This window comes from Silene latifolia, chromosome 2 (assembly GCF_048544455.1).
Source record: "Silene latifolia isolate original U9 population chromosome 2, ASM4854445v1, whole genome shotgun sequence".
Taxonomy (NCBI): domain Eukaryota; kingdom Viridiplantae; phylum Streptophyta; class Magnoliopsida; order Caryophyllales; family Caryophyllaceae; genus Silene; species Silene latifolia.
The window spans coordinates 134,330,915-134,349,277 of NC_133527.1; the positions used below are offsets into that span (position 1 = coordinate 134,330,915).

At 35.7% G+C, this 18,363-nt stretch overlaps 1 protein-coding gene across 1 annotated transcript; it reads left to right on the forward strand.

The window, feature by feature from the left end:
• The first annotated feature begins 2,233 nt into the window (after positions 1-2,233).
• Positions 2,234-17,963, forward strand: LOC141643014 (uncharacterized). Its single transcript, XM_074452036.1, has 24 exons — positions 2,234-2,564; positions 4,771-4,904; positions 5,418-5,502; positions 6,133-6,186; positions 6,473-6,564; positions 6,819-6,922; positions 7,802-7,877; positions 8,424-8,859; positions 9,261-9,596; positions 9,922-10,125; positions 10,722-10,820; positions 10,910-10,982; positions 11,766-11,893; positions 12,202-12,493; positions 12,827-13,050; positions 13,174-13,298; positions 14,290-14,407; positions 14,940-14,995; positions 15,132-15,219; positions 16,515-16,701; positions 16,779-16,847; positions 16,921-17,015; positions 17,108-17,191; positions 17,606-17,963. The coding sequence occupies exons 1-24, from the start codon at positions 2,523-2,525 to the stop codon at positions 17,711-17,713; spliced, it is 3,309 nt and encodes a 1,102-aa protein (XP_074308137.1). The 5' UTR covers positions 2,234-2,522; the 3' UTR covers positions 17,714-17,963.
• The last annotated feature ends 400 nt before the right edge of the window (positions 17,964-18,363 follow it).

The window sequence follows — 18,363 nt, forward strand, 5'->3', positions numbered from 1 at the left end:
CTTGTTTTTATTGTGTTTATCGTTCTCTCAATTACTATGAGTAGCTAATTCCTTATCTAGGATTGAAAGGGGATCGATGAATAATAACTAGGGCTAATAATTCATTGAGTTGTTAAATCGATTATCGCTTAATCATTTATTTCAATTTGATTGATTAATTACTGGTCATGGTTAATTGATTAGTCTAGCGAATTAGGATTATTGCTGACCTGATTAAGACCAATAAAGGCTTACAATAATTGGTAGACAGACTATAACGACCGCATGTTAAGCTGATGATCTAAAGGTGGCAGGGTGCACTTATTTGACTGAATTTGTATCCTTAGGTAGTTTATTTATGTTTGTTGATTGACCCTCGTATTGTTATTTGTCGTTAACCTGAAGCCTTAGGCTCGTTTAATATACTTGAATTCATTTCATTTAAATCCTCCTTTAGTAATAATTAAATCAAAACTTTGTTACCTAATAGTCCTTAATCTACGCATAGGCAATAAACAATTCAATTCTCATCTTCTTGTAGTTTGACCCCAACTTCATTATCTACATTAGTTGGTGTCCTTAGGGTATCTTTGAATAAGGATATGATTTAGCTCTATCAAATTTAGGCGCCGCTGTCAGGGAGGTGTTATTTGATTGTTTGCGAGTTGCTACTAGTATAGACCCCCTGCAAAATACATGCACGGTGTTTACAGAGTTACCTTTTAGTATATTATTAGATTGTAAATTGCATTTTATTATTTTTTAACGTTTCTCATAATTATATTTTGATTTGAGAAAAAAAAAATAAAACAATAAAATTAATAAAGAGATTTAAGTAATGACTTGAAACATGTATTTTAATGATTTTTTTTCACACAAAATTAATGATATTGTTTTATAATTTTTTTCATATCGTATCTTTTAACTACGACTTATTTTACAGAGAACGAATTTTTACCACCAAAAACCTAGAGGTAAATCTTAAATAGGAAGTTATATCAATACATGAAAGTAAATAAAAGATCACATCAAAATAGGGGAAGTTTTTTAGGCGTGAAAACTTTGAACATCTCCCATTCATTTAGTATATATGAGATTAGATTTTAGATTATATCCTTTCGTCTTAAGGGAGTTTTTGTTCCTAGAGACAACCCGTGGGTGTAATCAACTGTTTAACTAGGGTATATGTTTATAGTAGTGCCTAATCACAAGTCTCCTCTGATGTTTGGTTGGCACCATTGGAATGGATTTGCTCCATTCCAATGTTTGGTTGGAAAATTTGGAATGGAGTTAGATATCCAATGGATTATAACTACATTTCAACCCCTTGGAATCTCATACCCACGCCCTCCCTATGGATTCCAATTCCATATCTTTATGCTTATTATTAAAATGAACTAAACAAGTTTAAAATGTATGGAATTAAAACCTCATGCTTGTATGGTTTCTCATTTCATTCCATTCCATTCCTACACATCGAACCAAACGATCCCAAGTTTTTTTCCATTAAGATATTTTTTTAATTCAAATGAGCATATTATGACGAGTGGAGTAAGAGATCTCTTACCACTTGAGGTCTTGAGCTAACTCTTGTTTATATTTTCCCATTGAGATATTGATGAAGTGGTTTTGGTTTATTATACAAATTCTTAAATAACACGGTTATATAATGACATATTATGTATCACTTTGTATGGAGTATAAAATTTCATTTAATTTTTAAATTAATGGAGTAGGCGACATGCTTGTGCAAATTAGTGGATCTTAAAATGAAGAGTCGGTTTTCTTTTAGACGGGTCATTTTGATATAAAATAATAAGACATAGTTTTGTAATTACGGAGTATTTGACAATCAAATGTTCATTTTTGAAAACCAAGATAATCTGCAACCGTGGTTTGATCATAAAATAATCACAAAATTCGTCTTATTATTTTAGACTAAAATAACCGCTTACAACAAGAATTTGTGTAAAATGAAATAGTAGGTTGATTTGAGTCCCATAATATGATTGATGATATGATTAACCAAAATAACTGCTTCAAGAACAATACTCACTCCAACCAATCGTTGGTTGGCGCAGTGGTAGCATGGGGCTGCCCTTGGTAGGGAGGTCTGCGGATCGATCCCCCACAACTGCGATTGGGAGGGGTTTAAATACCGTAATCCTTTGACACGCCCCGAAATCCGGATTAGTCGGCCCAATGTAGTTCAGATTACCGGATGATTTAGACCAAAAAAAAAAAAAAAAAAAAAAATACTCACTCCCGGACACAGATTAAAAAAAGGAAAATGATATGAAAGTTTTAGGAAAAATAAAATAAGAATAGGGAGTCAGAAATCCGAGGATGGGCCTGAACATTTCAACAGAATTACCAGACTAATTCCAACTTCTCTCTTTCTCTTTAAAAAGGATATCGAATCATAGTTTGATTCGTATCATCATTGATCACAAATCCAAATTCATTATCAAAATTTTCACATTTTTGTATGATGCTAAGCTGCCTAATTAATTCAGTTCTAAGTAATTGACCATTGATTCATCATGTTTACCAAATTGTTCAGCAAGAAGTCTTCTGGGTCTCAGGTAAATTTCTACTTTTATGGGATTTTTCTACTTTTGTTTTGTTTGATTATTGTTAGGGATTTAACATTTATGAACTGGGTATTTAGGAATTGGGGAAATGTGATATAATTGTTGGAATTTGTAGCTTTTAGGTTGTAAAAATGTGGATAATTTCAATTGGATTTAAACCTTTATGGCGCTTTTCATTTTTGTTCATCATTAACATGTCCATAACGTGCGACGGAATTTTGTTTACGTTGGCGGTTACAAACCTACTACAACCTTGCTCGTTTATCAAATAAAGATTCAATTTTGCGGTAATAAATGAGAAAATAGCAGTGGCGTATCTAGGATTTAGATCATGGGGGTGCGGAAAGTTAATAACCAAAAGATGTCATGTGTAGATGAAATTTAACTCTCCGACAACGGTGCTCAATTTAGGCGTAAAATTTATATATATCTCATCCTTTTGAGCAATATTGTGTTCGATCCAAAACAAAGTTAACCGGAACTTAAATTCCTATATATTTATTTTAAATACTTCATATAAAGTTATTAAGTTGACGAGATTAAATTTATTCATATTATAGTAATATATACCCTCTTTTTGTTTTATAATATGTATACTAAAACGACTTATAAAATGAAATAAACGAAGTAGAACATAAACTTTGGAAGTACATATATAATTCTAAAACAACTCAATTCAAAGGATTCAACTAATAAATATGCTTAGTAAAAAACGAAGTATTTTATATGAATTTTTCAACGTAACTAATTCATTTAATATGGTATAGTAGTTATTGACGAAAATTTGAGACAACAAAAGCATTTAAATATGGCATGGTATTAATGACGCCAGTAATTGCAAAAGCAAAAACACAAAAGCATTTAAATACGGCATGGTATTAAACTATTAATGACGCCAGTAATTGCAAAAGTAAAAATATTAATGACGCCAGTAATTGCAAAAGCAAAAACACAAAAGCATTTAAATACGGCATGGTATTAAACTATTAATGACGCCAGTAATTGCAAAAGCAAAAAAATGTTCCACAAGGAGAATTGAACCCAAAATCACTCAATCAAAATACAAGGGACTTGCCACTAGACCCTTCACATTTCCTTGATACATAACTGCACTTAATATTATTTATTTCTGAAACCAAAGGGGATGCAGTCGCACCCACTGCACCCCCTTTGGCGACGCCACTGGAAAATAGTACAATTCTCTTATAATTCATCAAATATGTAGAATTTAGAGTCCGCGGATGAGAAAATGTCAGCCATTAGCAAGAAAGGAATTCAGACGAGTTCCCGTAGTATTTTCTTACTTATGTCACTTTACAAACTCTAGCCTCTTTCAATGGTAATTAGTGAGCTATAATCCAAAGTTACAACTATCAGTGAGTTAGTGCACTTTGGCTGGAAGACGGGTTTTCGTACCAACTTTCTCCAAGGTGGGTAATTGCTGTGGTTTTTTCGCGCCTTATCCTTAATTTCCTGAGCTGAGAGAAAGTAATGATTGGGTAGTTTTAGCACAAGTTATAATCTTTTTGATGATCGTTTGTTGTTAGGGGTCTAATTGAGCTGGCTTCTTTAGTTGCTTGATTGCAAGCATCTAAACGGCGAAAAGAGACTAGCTTTGTTCTAGAAGCTGCCAGACTACAAACCAATCTTCAAAAGCCATCACTAAAGTCCAATGGTAAGCTAGTTGCAACTTGCAACTAGCTTACCTTTGCCACATCAAATGTTAAGCTACAACAATCTTAAATTACCAAACTTGTACAATGGTTTAGCTTTGTTTATACTAGCTTGATTGAATCCAACTAATTTCTTATTGGTTGGTTTTTTTAGTGGGTCCACTTAAGCTAGTTGCTTAACCTAAGCAATCCTACTTGGCTATCTCCAATGGTTTAGCCACTAGCTTGCAATTTTAAGAAATTACAAGCAAGTCCCTAAGCTAAACCATTGGACTGATGCTCAGCTTATGGACAGTTATGTTTTTTTAGGCTTTTTGTATGCATGAGTTTAGGATTACTAGTATAGTCTTTGTTTCGTTGAACCCTTGTATATAACAATCTTTGATCCTTTGTATAAAGTCACAAACTGTACGGATTATGACTCTAGGTAGGTACATGTTCAACCTACTGCCTGACTTCCTAGTTACTTGATGTTTTATGTTAATTTGACGTTATTAGTCATTTTCTTCAACTCTCGTCAATAGGATGGCTCACATTCACAGAAGCAGGAGTCACTGATTGACTTAAATCCACGAGTTATTAGTCATTATGGGATCCCTTCTACTGCGTCTCGCCTTGCTTATGATCCCATTCAGCAGCTTTTGGCCGTTGGAACACTGTGAGTATCCTAATATGATATGGTCCATCATTATGTTATGTATTACTTCCTCCGTTTATATGAAAAAATTTGTTTGTTTGTTTTTGCACAAAAATAAAGGTACATAGTAAGATGTGTATTGATATGCAAGCTAATGAAAGATGTTGGGCCACAAATCATCATAACAAGTAACATACATGAAAAAAAGGAAATATTTGTGAGTGAGAAGTTTATTCATGGATGTCCAAAAATAAAAACCATGAAGTATATTCATGGATGCAGCCTATGCAAGGAGTATATGCATTATCTCATACAAGCATACAAGAACACTGATAGAGGCTGTAATTGTTTGCATCAAACTGATACTTTGGTGTGGCCCGACTATTTATGTGGGTATTTGCTTATATTTATTTTAACAATCACAAGAATAGACATGGTTAGGAGAATCATCATTGTTATTTGGTGGGTTTGGACGTGGATAGATGCACTTTAAATTATGGTACACCTGCTCATATTTGTGTGTTTCTGTACCAGAGATGGAAGAATTAAAGTCATGGGCGGTGACAATATTGAAGGCCTCTTAGCATCTCCTAAGGAAATCCCTTTCAAAAACATAGAGGTAATAGAATGTGATGTTCATAACAATTCATCTCTAGAAACAAAATTTTAGTTAAGTGTATGCTGACCAAACAAAAGAATGTTTGTAAATTCTTTTGTATTGTGATACTATTGTCCATACCTATATATAGTCTGTAGTTTCCTGCTAATGCTTACTACAAAAATGTTGGCTCTATAAGCCCACTTAATCACTGATGTGAATGGTATCAATGAGATATAGTACATTAACAACAATCAGTATGCATCGGTGCTGACTTTCTATTCTCTTCTATTGGTTTTTTATCTACCTTACAGGAATGCCAAGTATTTTTTAAAGTAAAAGATGTAGAAGTAGGTAACTAATAGTCTGATGATAAAAATTCTTTGAACTCATCAGGAATTTTAGCTCTGTCGTCCTCCTGCATTCTTGTTAGCTTAGTGGTATGTTAAAAATTTTGTTTCCGTGGTTCCACCACATATTTTTAAATTATTATTATACAAGGACTATGAATTTTAATTTTTATGCATAAATTTGGTAAATGCTTGGAAATTTTAGTTTTACGGAGTCCAAGGACCTTAGGTCTTACAATGTAAATCCTCCAATGCTTTTAGGCGTGTAGCTAACTTTTCTCTTGTGTTCTTCCCTTTTCAGTTTCTCCACAATCAAGGTTTTCTCGTCAGCATTTCAAATGAAAATGACATTCAGGTAATGCATCATAAGAAAGGCCTTTGGTATTCCATGCATCTACCTATGTCTCACCTAATATGGCGGAGTCAGGGGGGCTAGCAGGGGCACTCGCCCCTGCTGGATAATGATAATTTAGGAATTTTTTGTTTAAATAGCCGAATGTTTTTGAAGTTTACCTTTTTGTATTACTAGTTCCCCCCCTTGAAACTTTTTTCGCTCCCCTGACTACAAATCATAGTCCTGCCACTGAAGTCAGGTCCTTTATTTAGATATAGCTACTCAAAATGTGTAATGATCTGGGCAGGTTTGGGATCTTGAGCACAGACATATTGCAGCCTCCTTACATTGGCAATCAAATATAACTGCATTTGCCATCATCCAAGAAACCAACTATATGTAATTACTCGGTGACAATGTTTCTTATACCTTTTGTTTTGTGATACTGACAATTGATGCATTTTACGACGTCATTTTTCATTATGGGTTACCGGAAACAGCTGTGTGTTAAAAACACACAGGGGTAAGGCTATGACCCTCCTACTGCCACAGGCAGGAGCCATTGAGGCACTAGGGTAATGTTGTTGTTGTAGTGTTGCTTATACAGATACTCCTTAGATATTGAAGACTTATTAGTGTCAATTCGTCATCAGGTATGTCGGAGATGATTGTGGATTAGTCAATGTACTAAAATATGATGCCAGAGAAAGAAACCTCTTGACACAGAAATTTAATATCCCGCCGAATTCTGTTTCTGGTAAATGAATTATACAACACACTATCTCATTCTCCGCTGGTGCTCTCTTGAAAAATTCTTTCCGTTAATATTCTGCATTTTCAGCATTATTGTTGCTCGCCGAATATTTAGAGGCTGCTTGTTCTGTTCTCAAAGAAACACATTAACTTGTCATAGTTGTCTTGACTCATAGAGTATGTCAGGAACATATGCACCAATGACACACCATCTAGATGCTACGCATGCTATCTTTTGCAACCTTCGTGAATTCCATTCTTCCAAAGTGATGCTTACTTTTCACAATGGGGTTTATGTACTTTGATTTCATAACGAACAAGATCATGGGTATTCTACTATTCTCACCCTAAATGGCTTCCAAAATAGCCAAAGACTCATTGTTCTATGTCTTTGTAGTATGATGGAATAAAGCAAAATTATTCAATGACCTATCTATGCTTCGTATGTTATGAAGAAGTAGCCACTTGATGGCAATTCGATGCAACTTCGTTATGGCATAAGCCTTAGCTGCACTGGGGTAATATTGTTCTTACAACTTGCGGTAATTTGATAACGAAAAAGGTGTAGGAATAGATCTACCAGTTGTGAAAAGAAAACAAGTGCTGTGTTATGATTTAGCATATGACTACTGATTCTTGGATGTGAAAATCGTCATCAGTGATAGTTTCATCCAACTCCTGCAAAGTCAATTCGTCATCAGTGTCTTCATGAACTAGTGATTCTTGGATGTGAAAATCGGTCAGCAATGTGGCACATAGTATCTCCATATACTTCAGTCTATACTACAACATATGACTAGCTTTTTCTTTGTCAATTTGTGTGAGAATATGTATAGACATTTATGAGTAGTGACACGAGATACTGTTTTTATTGGAATAACAGAGGCTGCTGCGACTTCATTGCTTGATTACCAGTCTGTTGTTGGAATTCTTCCTCAGCCCTGTTCTGGTAGGAAAAGGTAAGAGGATTACTTTAGTGTTCTTGTAATTGAAGATGTCATGAACATGAGGGCATTAGTTCCTGTTGAAGGATAATGACTCTTCATTAATCTTCTCCTGCTCTCTTTTTATCACCTGTAGTGTATTAGTATCCCTAGGGAAAAGTTCTCATATGAGGCAGACTCGTGATAAATTATCAAGAGACCGACCTATATTATGGATTGTATTTTTTTAACCAGTTTCTAGCTGTGTAATTAATGGATAGATTCACGTGGATATTAGTTAGGTTAGTCTGACATTGTATTATTATGAGACAGTCTTAGGTGACAAATTGGGGGTTTGAGGAAACAATTAGTAGTGATGTCTCTTAATATCATTCAAGTTTTCCTCATGAAGTAGTACTGTAAAGGACGGTCCTTCATTTTGTCTTTTCTTAGTTCATGTCGCTCTCTCTGAATTTAAGTGTTAGCTTGTATTGATGCAACTTACTTGCCTGCCTTAAGTATTTTACTGAACTTCTAGAAGATAAAGGGAGTCTTTTAATACATCGAGAAGTTTCTATGCAGGGTACTTTTTGCGTATGATAGTGGTGTCATTGTTCTATGGGACGTCTCTAAAGATCAGCTGGTTCTTATTAGAGGATTGAACGATCAACAGATAAATGATAGAGCTACACATCCTACAAAAGGCAGGACCAGTAACCAGAAGGATAAGACAACATGTGATGAACAAGAGCGCAAAGAGGTCATCTCTCTCTGTTGGGCATCATTAGACGGTTCAGTTGTGGCCGTTGGCTATGTTGATGGAGATATATTGTTATGGAATTTGTCCTCAGCAGATAAAAGATTGGTTAATAATATGGTTAAACTTCAGTTGTCCTCAGCAGATAAAAGATTTCCTGTCATTGTTCTACATTGGTCTGCAAGTGGATTAGATAATGATCATGGTGGCCAACTTTTTGTCTATGGTGGGGATGAAATTGGATCTTCTGAAGTTCTTACGGTATATCTCTTACCTAACATCTCCAAATTGCCATGCTAGTTACATCTGTTCTATAAATCTTCTGCAATGAAGAAGGGTTGTATTATCTATTTTCTCTTTAATTCTACAAACTCAATTGTAGCCATAAAAAGAGCAATCTTCTTTACTTTCTCCATACATGAATAAACTTCCTGGTTAGCTTAGCATGTGGATGAAAATGAAAGAAAGTAGACATGAGGTCACAAACTATAATGTGCACAAATTACTCACAAAACGAAAGATTCCAAGTAGGAAGTTTACTCATGGATACCCAAAAAAGGAAACTAGGAAGTTTATTCACAGATAGATGTCTTCCAAATTGTGTTTGTTTTGTCTCTAGACATTCTATTAGGCATATCATATAGTGTGCCACGATTTTACAGATCTTGAGTCTTGAATGGTCTCCTGGAAGAGACGCTTTGAAGAGCATTATCAGAGCAAACATCACCCTTGAAGGTTCCTTTGCTGATATGATTTTGCTTCCTGCCTTCAATATAGTGGAGAATACAGGCACTACATCGTTATTTTTGTTGAGCAGTCCTGGTCAGCTGCAATTCTTTGATGGTCCTTGCTTGTCTGAAATAATATCTCATCATGATAATTCCTGTACTATTCCCGTCAACTACAGAAGTACTGTGCCTACAACAGAACCATACTTGACTGTGGGAAAGCTCGTTTTGGTGCATAAAAATACTCAACATTCATTGGTTTTGTCAGAGGTTGATCATACTCTGGCATGGTTCACATCATTATTAGTTTTTTTTTCCTTTTTCCTTTTTCTTTTGTCAGCTCTTTTTTAAATAAAAAGGTTTCCGTTTTTTTAGTTTCTTAGCTTTATTTATATATACTGTGTTCTATTTCATTTTTCCCCTTTTTCTTAATATATTTTTTCTTTTCATTATTTTTTTTCATTCAAAGGCCTCAAATTTCGAATATGTTGGAGACCACAAATAATTTTTGGATTTTTAAGGTTCCCTTCTTGTTGATATTGTGGTGCTTATGAATCTTGCTTTCTGACAGTGAATAATATTTGGTTTCACCCAGATGGCTTCAGAATTGAAAAAAACATTACACATAAACGACACAAATACAAAGTGGCCTTTAAATGGCGGTCTCCCTTGCCAGCTTCCACCTCCAAGAGAGAGAATTGTTGAAAGATTGTACATAGCTGGATACAAAGATGGTTCTGTTCGACTTTGGGATGCAACATACCCAATGCTGTCACCTCTCTGTATATTATCTCCGGAGGTTCACTCTAATCTCCTAATGAAAATGTATTTTTGTAAATTCTACATAAAACTGGCATGGGCCACAGTAGTGCCACACCCACAAGGAAGAGAGATAGTCCACTTTATAAGACCAATAGAGGTTTCATCCTAAAACCCATTGACAATAGGAAGAGTAATACTCATTGGTTGGTTTGTAATGAAATATATGTGTTTTAGTCAATCTGCATAGTCCCTTCTCCCATATGAGGTCCCCTAAAAGTTAAACTGGGACTCCATTCTTCACCAGTTGCAAATAATAGCAAAGAGTTGACAAACAAAGGGGAATAATCCTCATCCAGTTGGCAAATAAGTGGCTCAATTTCGATTTGTTAAATCCAGTCATAGACTTATAGCCATGGGGTGTGATACCATGTGAAATTCCTTATAAAATGGACTGGGCCACACTCACAAAGAAGGAAAGAATAAGATAGCCTACTGTATCGGCCCAAAGTAGGCTCGTTTTTTAAACCAATTGGCAATAGGAATAGTCCTTGTTCTATGAAGTGGTCAGGGTAGAACATTTATGAAGCTCATACTGTTTGCTGGATTCTTGATCAAATTGTGTTCCTGTAACAGGTTAGAGGTATCAGTACTCCTGGTGCAACTGCATCAATATCAGCCGTGGACTTTTCTACTGAAACATTAAACATAGCAGTTGGCAATAGCAGTGGCATGGTGAGTAATTGATATATACGTACATTCGCTCTATAAATTTTGTTTCATAAAGGTATTTTTGATGCTTCTCTTCTGGTTATTTTATGCAGGTTTGCCTTTACCTTCTCGCTAAGAATACGGTTGAAGCCAAGTTGCATGTTGTATCAGGATCTGAAACTAAAGGTCTGGCATGCTATCTTTTGCAGTCGTAGCCATTCTTTACTCTGTAAAGATGTGCAATACACATTTCAGCTTTCATTGTTTGTGATTGAAAGTTTAATTCAATTTTTTGCGAGAGAAGAAGTTGCACTAGATTTGAGTACGTTATTGAGGGAAGATTATTAACATTTACTGAATACTGAGTGTAAGAGCAGTAAGGTGGTTTACTCACTCACTTGAGAAGGATTTTATGCCATAGTCGTTTCGTCTGGTAGTTATTGAGTATATTCTAGAATTTAATAGGGAAGTGAGGCTGTTGTGATCATCTATTTTTGTGGATAAGCTTAGTAATTGAGTCATGACAGTTAGTCCACTTCTCCTGATGATAAATCTCATGCAAGAAAATTGGTTAGTCAAGCCCCCCCAGTTGAACATAAACGTATGGTAATTACTTTAACCTTCATATATCGCAATTAGTTGAGAAAGAATAGTCGTTTGATTATTTTGATTTTGATCTTTCCAAGGGATGGGTCACTGGAAATGAGAGTTCTAAAACCCTATAATTCAGTCATCACTGTTGCCAATAATGGCATGATGAAATCATGAAGAAATATTCTGCCATCAAGTGCTTTCATTTTAATGAAATATTGAAATGTTCTCTTTTATTTTATTGGGAATTGTTTCTAGTAGCCACCGACTTAAAATAGATTTAACAGATAAGAACTGGTATGGTGCAAATGTTAAATGCCATTCACTTAAACAAATCAAAACTTATTGGGTACTATGTTTTTTTTGGTTTTATTGAAGTCTACGATGTGGATGAAGAAAACAGATCTCAACTTTCGGCCGTGTTTACCATGAGCAATTCCCCTGTATGCACCTTAAGGTACATTGAGCATGGAGCCAGACTTGCTGTTGGGTATGAAAGTGGCCAGGTCTCTGCACTCTCGTTTTGATAACTATTTTGCAATTGGAAAATTGTACTTAGTTTGTTTCTTTGACATCTTCCAAAAAAATGTGACACAAGGTTAAGCAACACAACATAAAAAGGTCTTTGGCTAGTATGGCTACAATAATAGCCCGTTGCGTTTTCTCATCTTACTTGGGTAGTGAATGAGTACTTAGAGCATTTACATTTAAACAACTTTCCAGAAACGGCAATTGGAAGATACCAAAAACGAAACAGAGGGAGTAGTTATTTTATAAGAACTTCTTAAAATTTATGATTTGCTTTCGATTTCAGGTTACCGTGTTGAGTGTCAACTCGCCTTCTGTTCTGTTTGTGATTGATGCTCTCTCCAGCTCAAGTTCCCCTATTGTATCATTATCTTCGACCATATTTCGAGATAATAGTGGCCTCGCAAAAAGCTTGGATGAGTCTGAATCTGGGCGTAGTGCACCCAGAAAAGAGTTAACGATTGCCTTGAGAAGGGATGCACTTGTTGCAACACTTGATAGCTCTGATGGCTGTATTATCAGTTCCACTCCTAAAGAGCATATCATTGAGTCACCTGCAATTTCGATGTACATTCTAGGCAAGTAGTGACTGAGATGCTGTTGTTCTCCCTCCACCCCATTGTGTTGTTCCAGTTTGACATTGGTGGTTCAACGATGTCAATTTGACTGATGTTTCTCTCCATATACCATAGATACTACTTTGAAGTTGTTTAATGCAAAAAAAATGCTTTGATTGATAAAATATGACAAATTTTAGTGTATTTTATCATATATTTAGGGAGCTTAATGGTGAGAATCAATATCAGTTGATCACCAAAGTCAAATATGGACAGTAAGTTTGGGATGGAGGCAGCATGTGTGCCACATTTATTTGGAGGTTTATTTTAGGGCTTAATAGCTACTTTTTGCAGAGGATACTAAGTGTGTTTCTGAAATATTTGGTGGAACATATCCTCACGCCTTACCTCAGGAAGACAAGGCTAATACTGAGACTGAAGAGCCTAGTGGACACACTGATGGAAGCTTCGAGGGAATTGAAAGATCGTTAAATGGTGTTCAAAGCTCCGAGAACTTGCGGGTTTTAGTTTGTTGCACAGAAATGTTACTGTTATACTCTTTTGAATCCCTTATCCAGGTATTTAGTATATGCCCACCTTAATAATTCTCTCTTAAGTTTTTCGCGTCATGGTAATTCACTTCTTTCTCTCTCCTTTTTGTTCTCCATCTTCTAACTACTAAACAAGATGGTACCCAACAGGGGCACTTTGATTCCATCTTTGAAGTGAAACTCCAGAGACCCATTTGCTGGACCAGTGTCTTCAAGATAGATGAAGCGAGGCATGCGCTACTTCTACTTTATCAGAATGGCTCCATTGAGATCAGGTAATTCTTGCGCAAAAGTACTCCGTAGTTCTTATCAAATTCTTACTTGAAGAGAATGGTATCCTTCTATAACTATTAGATTTTACAATTATTAAAGTTACACAATCTTAATAGTTTTGGTTTGTGAATATTAGGTTCACCACTAAAAATCAAAGAAATTGAGAAATACTCCCTCTATTCATTTCATTTCCATACGTTTCTTCAAAGTTCATAGGTAAATGAAATGAACAGGGAGCACAACTTAAGATCTGTTTTTTTGTAAGGTTATGAAACCTTTTGGTATGGATTAAGTCGCTTGATCGTCATCATTAGAGATTGTCGAATAACAGTATTAAGTATGATCAATACATACTTTGGAAGATGATGATAACATTATCCCAGCGTTTCAATGGTTTACGTACGGCTGTGGTGTGTGTGTATTGGGGGGGGGATGTACACAGTGGTTGGTTTCGGTTGACCCTCGATGAAAGCTGTGTAGTAAAATGCATCACCACCTTCTACTTCATTAAACAAGAAACCTAGAGAGTCTATTGAGCCCTTTTGCTTTACTCAATCGTACTTTGGAAGACGTATTGAATGTGAATGATTTAAACGATTCCAACTTTTGACATATTGAAGTCAAAGTCAGGTGTCTGATTTTTGCAAATCCCTAAAGAAGTAAAGCAGCAAGTCTTGCTATGTATTTTAGTTTACTACTTTGGTCATGGCAGTGCAATATACTCCCTCCTATTCACTATATTCTTCCCTATTTTCTTATTCGGATTATTCGGGTTTTCTTCCCTATTTCCTTTTTTGGGTTGATTTGTGTGGTCCAAATTAAATTGCATGTGGGGTAGTGTGTTTTGTGTGGTCCAAATTCACTTTCTTATTTCTTGTGCAAAAAGGAAAGGGGAAGAATATAGTGAATAGGAGGGAGTATCTAGTTACTGCTCTTTTTGAATTGCAAAGATCAGAAATGATACGTTCTGTTGGTTGAAATCCTTCATCATAGGTGTCTGCCAAAACTCGAAGTCTTAGGGAAGTTGTCTTTGATGTCAATTCTGCGTTGGAATTTCAAGACCAACATGGAAAAAACCATTAGTTCAACAGAAAATGGGCAACTAACATTGGTTTGTGGACTTTTTCTATTGTTCAACTTTTCCGATAAACTTCTGACCCGTTTTAAGACTTTGTTTCTTTACATTATCTTATATGGTGCATGGAGTCCTCTTAATATCTGTTGTGGTGTATTGTACACTCTCGATTCCATTTATACTGTCCTTATTTCACTACGTGGTTAAACAATGTCGACTTCATTAATATATTCTCCCAATTTACAGTAAAACACTTTTTAAAAAAAGACATGGAAATATTTATTTTCATAAATCAAACATGAGGAATTTGACATTTTATCTTTGCAACAACAAGAACACTAAACCCTTAATTCCTTTATCTGAAATTATGTATCACAACATCTATCTGGATAATTGATGTTCAAACTTGACACTGGTTGAACAGCGAAGTCTGATTGGGACAACAAATTTGTGGTGGTTGGAATGGTTAGCAACTTAGCAAGTTTGAATGTCAGCCTGAACAACAAACTATAGTTGTCTTTTCAATTTGTCGACATGAGTTAATGATAACTTTTCTCCTTTACTACAGGTAAATGGCTGTGAATTCGCTGTAGTGTCTCTTTTAGCTCGTGAAAATGATTTCAGGTATTTGTACTTTCATTTTACTTCATTATTCCTAAACAGTCCGTTTTGAATGTTGGTTACAATGTTCTGCTGTTGGAATTTCACCGAGCATATTTCTTAGTGTTTTTTTCTCTGTTTCTTCTGTTTACAATGCTAGAATTCCACAATCTCTACCATGCTTGCACGACAAGGCTATGGCAGCTGCTTTGAATATGAATTTCTCTTTGAGTCAAAAGAAAAATAAGGTAATCATAGCTTTGGATTATGAGATGCATGTTTCTATTCTATGACTTAATTTTTATGTTCTACCCAAAGACTCTGAAACTTCACTACTTCAGTTCATCTGTTCTTGCGGTATCTTTTGCCAGAGTTTAGATGAATGCAGGAAATTTATTTTAAGAGCTACTTTTAAGGCTTCTGAAAAGATTGCTTGCTTTTGGGTAGGCTTTACATGTTTGGCTGTTTGTGTGGAAACAAGCACAGTACCTTAAGTACCTTAAGGTACCCTAGAGGTCGTAACTACCCTCCTACACTTTGTGATCCACCCTTGAATGCAAGGGTTTAAGCCATGTTTGTAGATGCATATCTAATAAATAGCGCTAAATTACTTATACAATTTAGCGCTCAAGGATGAATGATATAATTCTTAAACTTAAACACATGAATCTTCGACGATACTTATATATCAAGAAAAATCCAATAACACAACATCAACTAGAGTCTTCACAAGAGTACTTGTGGATGCTAAATTACAAACTAAGGGATAGTTGATAGATTAACCCAATGATCGGATGGGCTCGCCGTTCTAAGTCTAAAGCTAATCTAACCTAAGACTAAGAATCTACGATCTAAGGATAGACTAAGTTGTACTTGTTGTTTGAGTTGTGTGTGTCGTTTGCTTGGACAAATGCTTCCTTTATTTAGGCAATACCCAGCTCCTTGTAACTACTACTTAGTGGGGAGGCGGTTGAATAACCGCCGAAAACTTCATCCAAGCGCTTGATAGCATCCCTCAGCCTAGCGTTTGTCTTCTTGGACATTTGTTCATCTTCTAAATGGATCAAAAAAACTAGGCCCAATTACTTATTCTTTACGCCCACATACCCTTAAAATAATAAATTTAGTGCTTTAATTAAATTGAGCGTCAACATTGGCTCATGTGCTAATATTTTCTCAAATTCTCTGCCTCTCTGGAGACTGCATTACTTATCATTAATTATCCATTAGTGCATTTAGTCTAACCAGGGGCGGACCCACCTAGTAGCAAGAAGCGGCGGCCGCTACCCCAAACATAAAACAAATGGTTTAGAAGACGGATTTTTGCTACCCCAATTATTGCTGAATAGTAGATAAATAAATATTATTCCATTAAATGTATAATAAACACCTCGTTGTTCAGTGGTAAAGGCTTTGGTTTTCCACCAATTGCCCCGGGTTCGACTCCTGTGTGTTAATTATGCTCGTATGTCTCACAATTTCTATATGTGAGACTTGTCACAAGAGATTGTCTACAAGACTCTTCACCGCTACTTTTTTCCAGGAAACCCCTTCCGGGATTTTGGGCGGGATGATAAAGGGATTAAGAGCTAGCAAAAAAGCTCGGAGTACAGATCATTTGGAAGACCTAAATTCCCCGCGTTCATCTTTGGATAGAATTTTTTCAAGATCTTCAGATGACCCTATTAAACCAGCAAAAGATGCTGGAGAAGTAATGGAGCTTAACATTGGCAAGTATCATACGCTTCACTTCTCTTGCTTCTGTCATTTTGTTCTTTATATGTCTGATTTACCTCTATTGGCCCAGACGATATAGAGATTGAGGGACCCCTACGCGTAACGCCTATAGCTGAGAACATTAAACTGGTAGATAAAGGTATGTTTCAGAACTCAAACATTTTTGCTCCTTAGGTTTCTGTAGTGCTTAATCTTTGATTGTTATCATCCAGATAAAAGTACAGAAAGGAAAAAGTTGTTTGAAGGTGCAACTTCTGAGAAACCGAAGCAAAGATCAATCAACGACATCAAAGCCAAGTACAGAAAGGTTGGGGTCAAAAGACTCAAAAGCTGAATGAAGATGCAAACTTAATTTATTGCGACATAGTTGCTGTCTTGCTGACATGGTTCTTTCTGCAGAATACCTCATCTGATGTTGCCTCTGCAGCTTCTGCCGCATCTGAAGCAAGAAACAAGCTCTTGGAAAGGCAAGAAAAACTCGATGTATGCCACCAATCTTCTTACCATCTCAACCATCTAAATAGCTGTATCTAGGAATGTTTCTAAAGTAGAAATTAATTATTTGAGTATACAAAGCGGAAACAGGGATTATGCGATGTGTTTCTTTTTTACCTATTTATTCACATTTGTCCCCGAAGTGATGTATTAAGTTGTGATGATGTTGTCTTTAATTACAACGCTAGATTCTTAACAATTTTTTGACATGATCTTATGGTCTTCATATCCATGACATGAAAAACAGATTTAAGTAGTTTTTAGAAAGCGTAAAGCCTGAAATGCGCCATTTGGTGCAAATTGTACTCAACTGAAACTTTACAAGATATTTTGTTTTCATTTTGCCTGGTGTTCTTCGCTCTCCCCTGATCTTTTTTTTCTCTCTTGTATTTGTACTTGCAGAGGATCGGTCAAAACAGTGAAGAGTTGCGAAATGGAGCAGAAAACTTTGCATCAATGGCGAAAGAGCTGGCCAAGAGGATGGAAAATCGCAAATGGTGGCAACTATGAATGTCGCCTCAAGATGCTTCCAAACATAATTTCTCCTTTTCGGCAGGTCATCTTATTTGTTTTTGAGGTCATAATTTACTAGAACTGTATATTTATTCCAAAACCTGCATAATTCAACCTGATTTGTATACTTGGTAAAAAATGACTGCTATCGGAAAACAATGTTCTTATAAGTCTGTAACCATTGTATATACATCCCACAATCATAATTCATAATGATATACATCTGGTGTCTATTTGCTTTTTTTTTTACACTTGCTACAAGTAAATAGAAATTTTCGATGTAACCTCGGTGTTTGACATTTTGTCAAAGGTATCCTCATAACTTTGTTCCCATGGTACCTCAGAGTACCATATTTAACTAACTCTTCTTGCTTCTCTGTTCATGGAATCACGGGTTCGTAATTACGATGAGATCAACTAATGGAGCAAGGTATTTTTTTTCGAGTGTTCTCTTTTATAACAATAACAGTTTCGTGTCTCAAGGCTCCCAGCCTTCCGCTGAAGACCGGGTTTAGAATGTTACTAGACCTAATAGTTTTGAGACTTTGCTCTTTCAGGAAGATTGGTCATCAGGGGAGGGTATTTCCTTATTTTTTAAATCTTTCATGAAGCTTGAACATTTTTCAAGAGATTTTTTTATGTTTAAA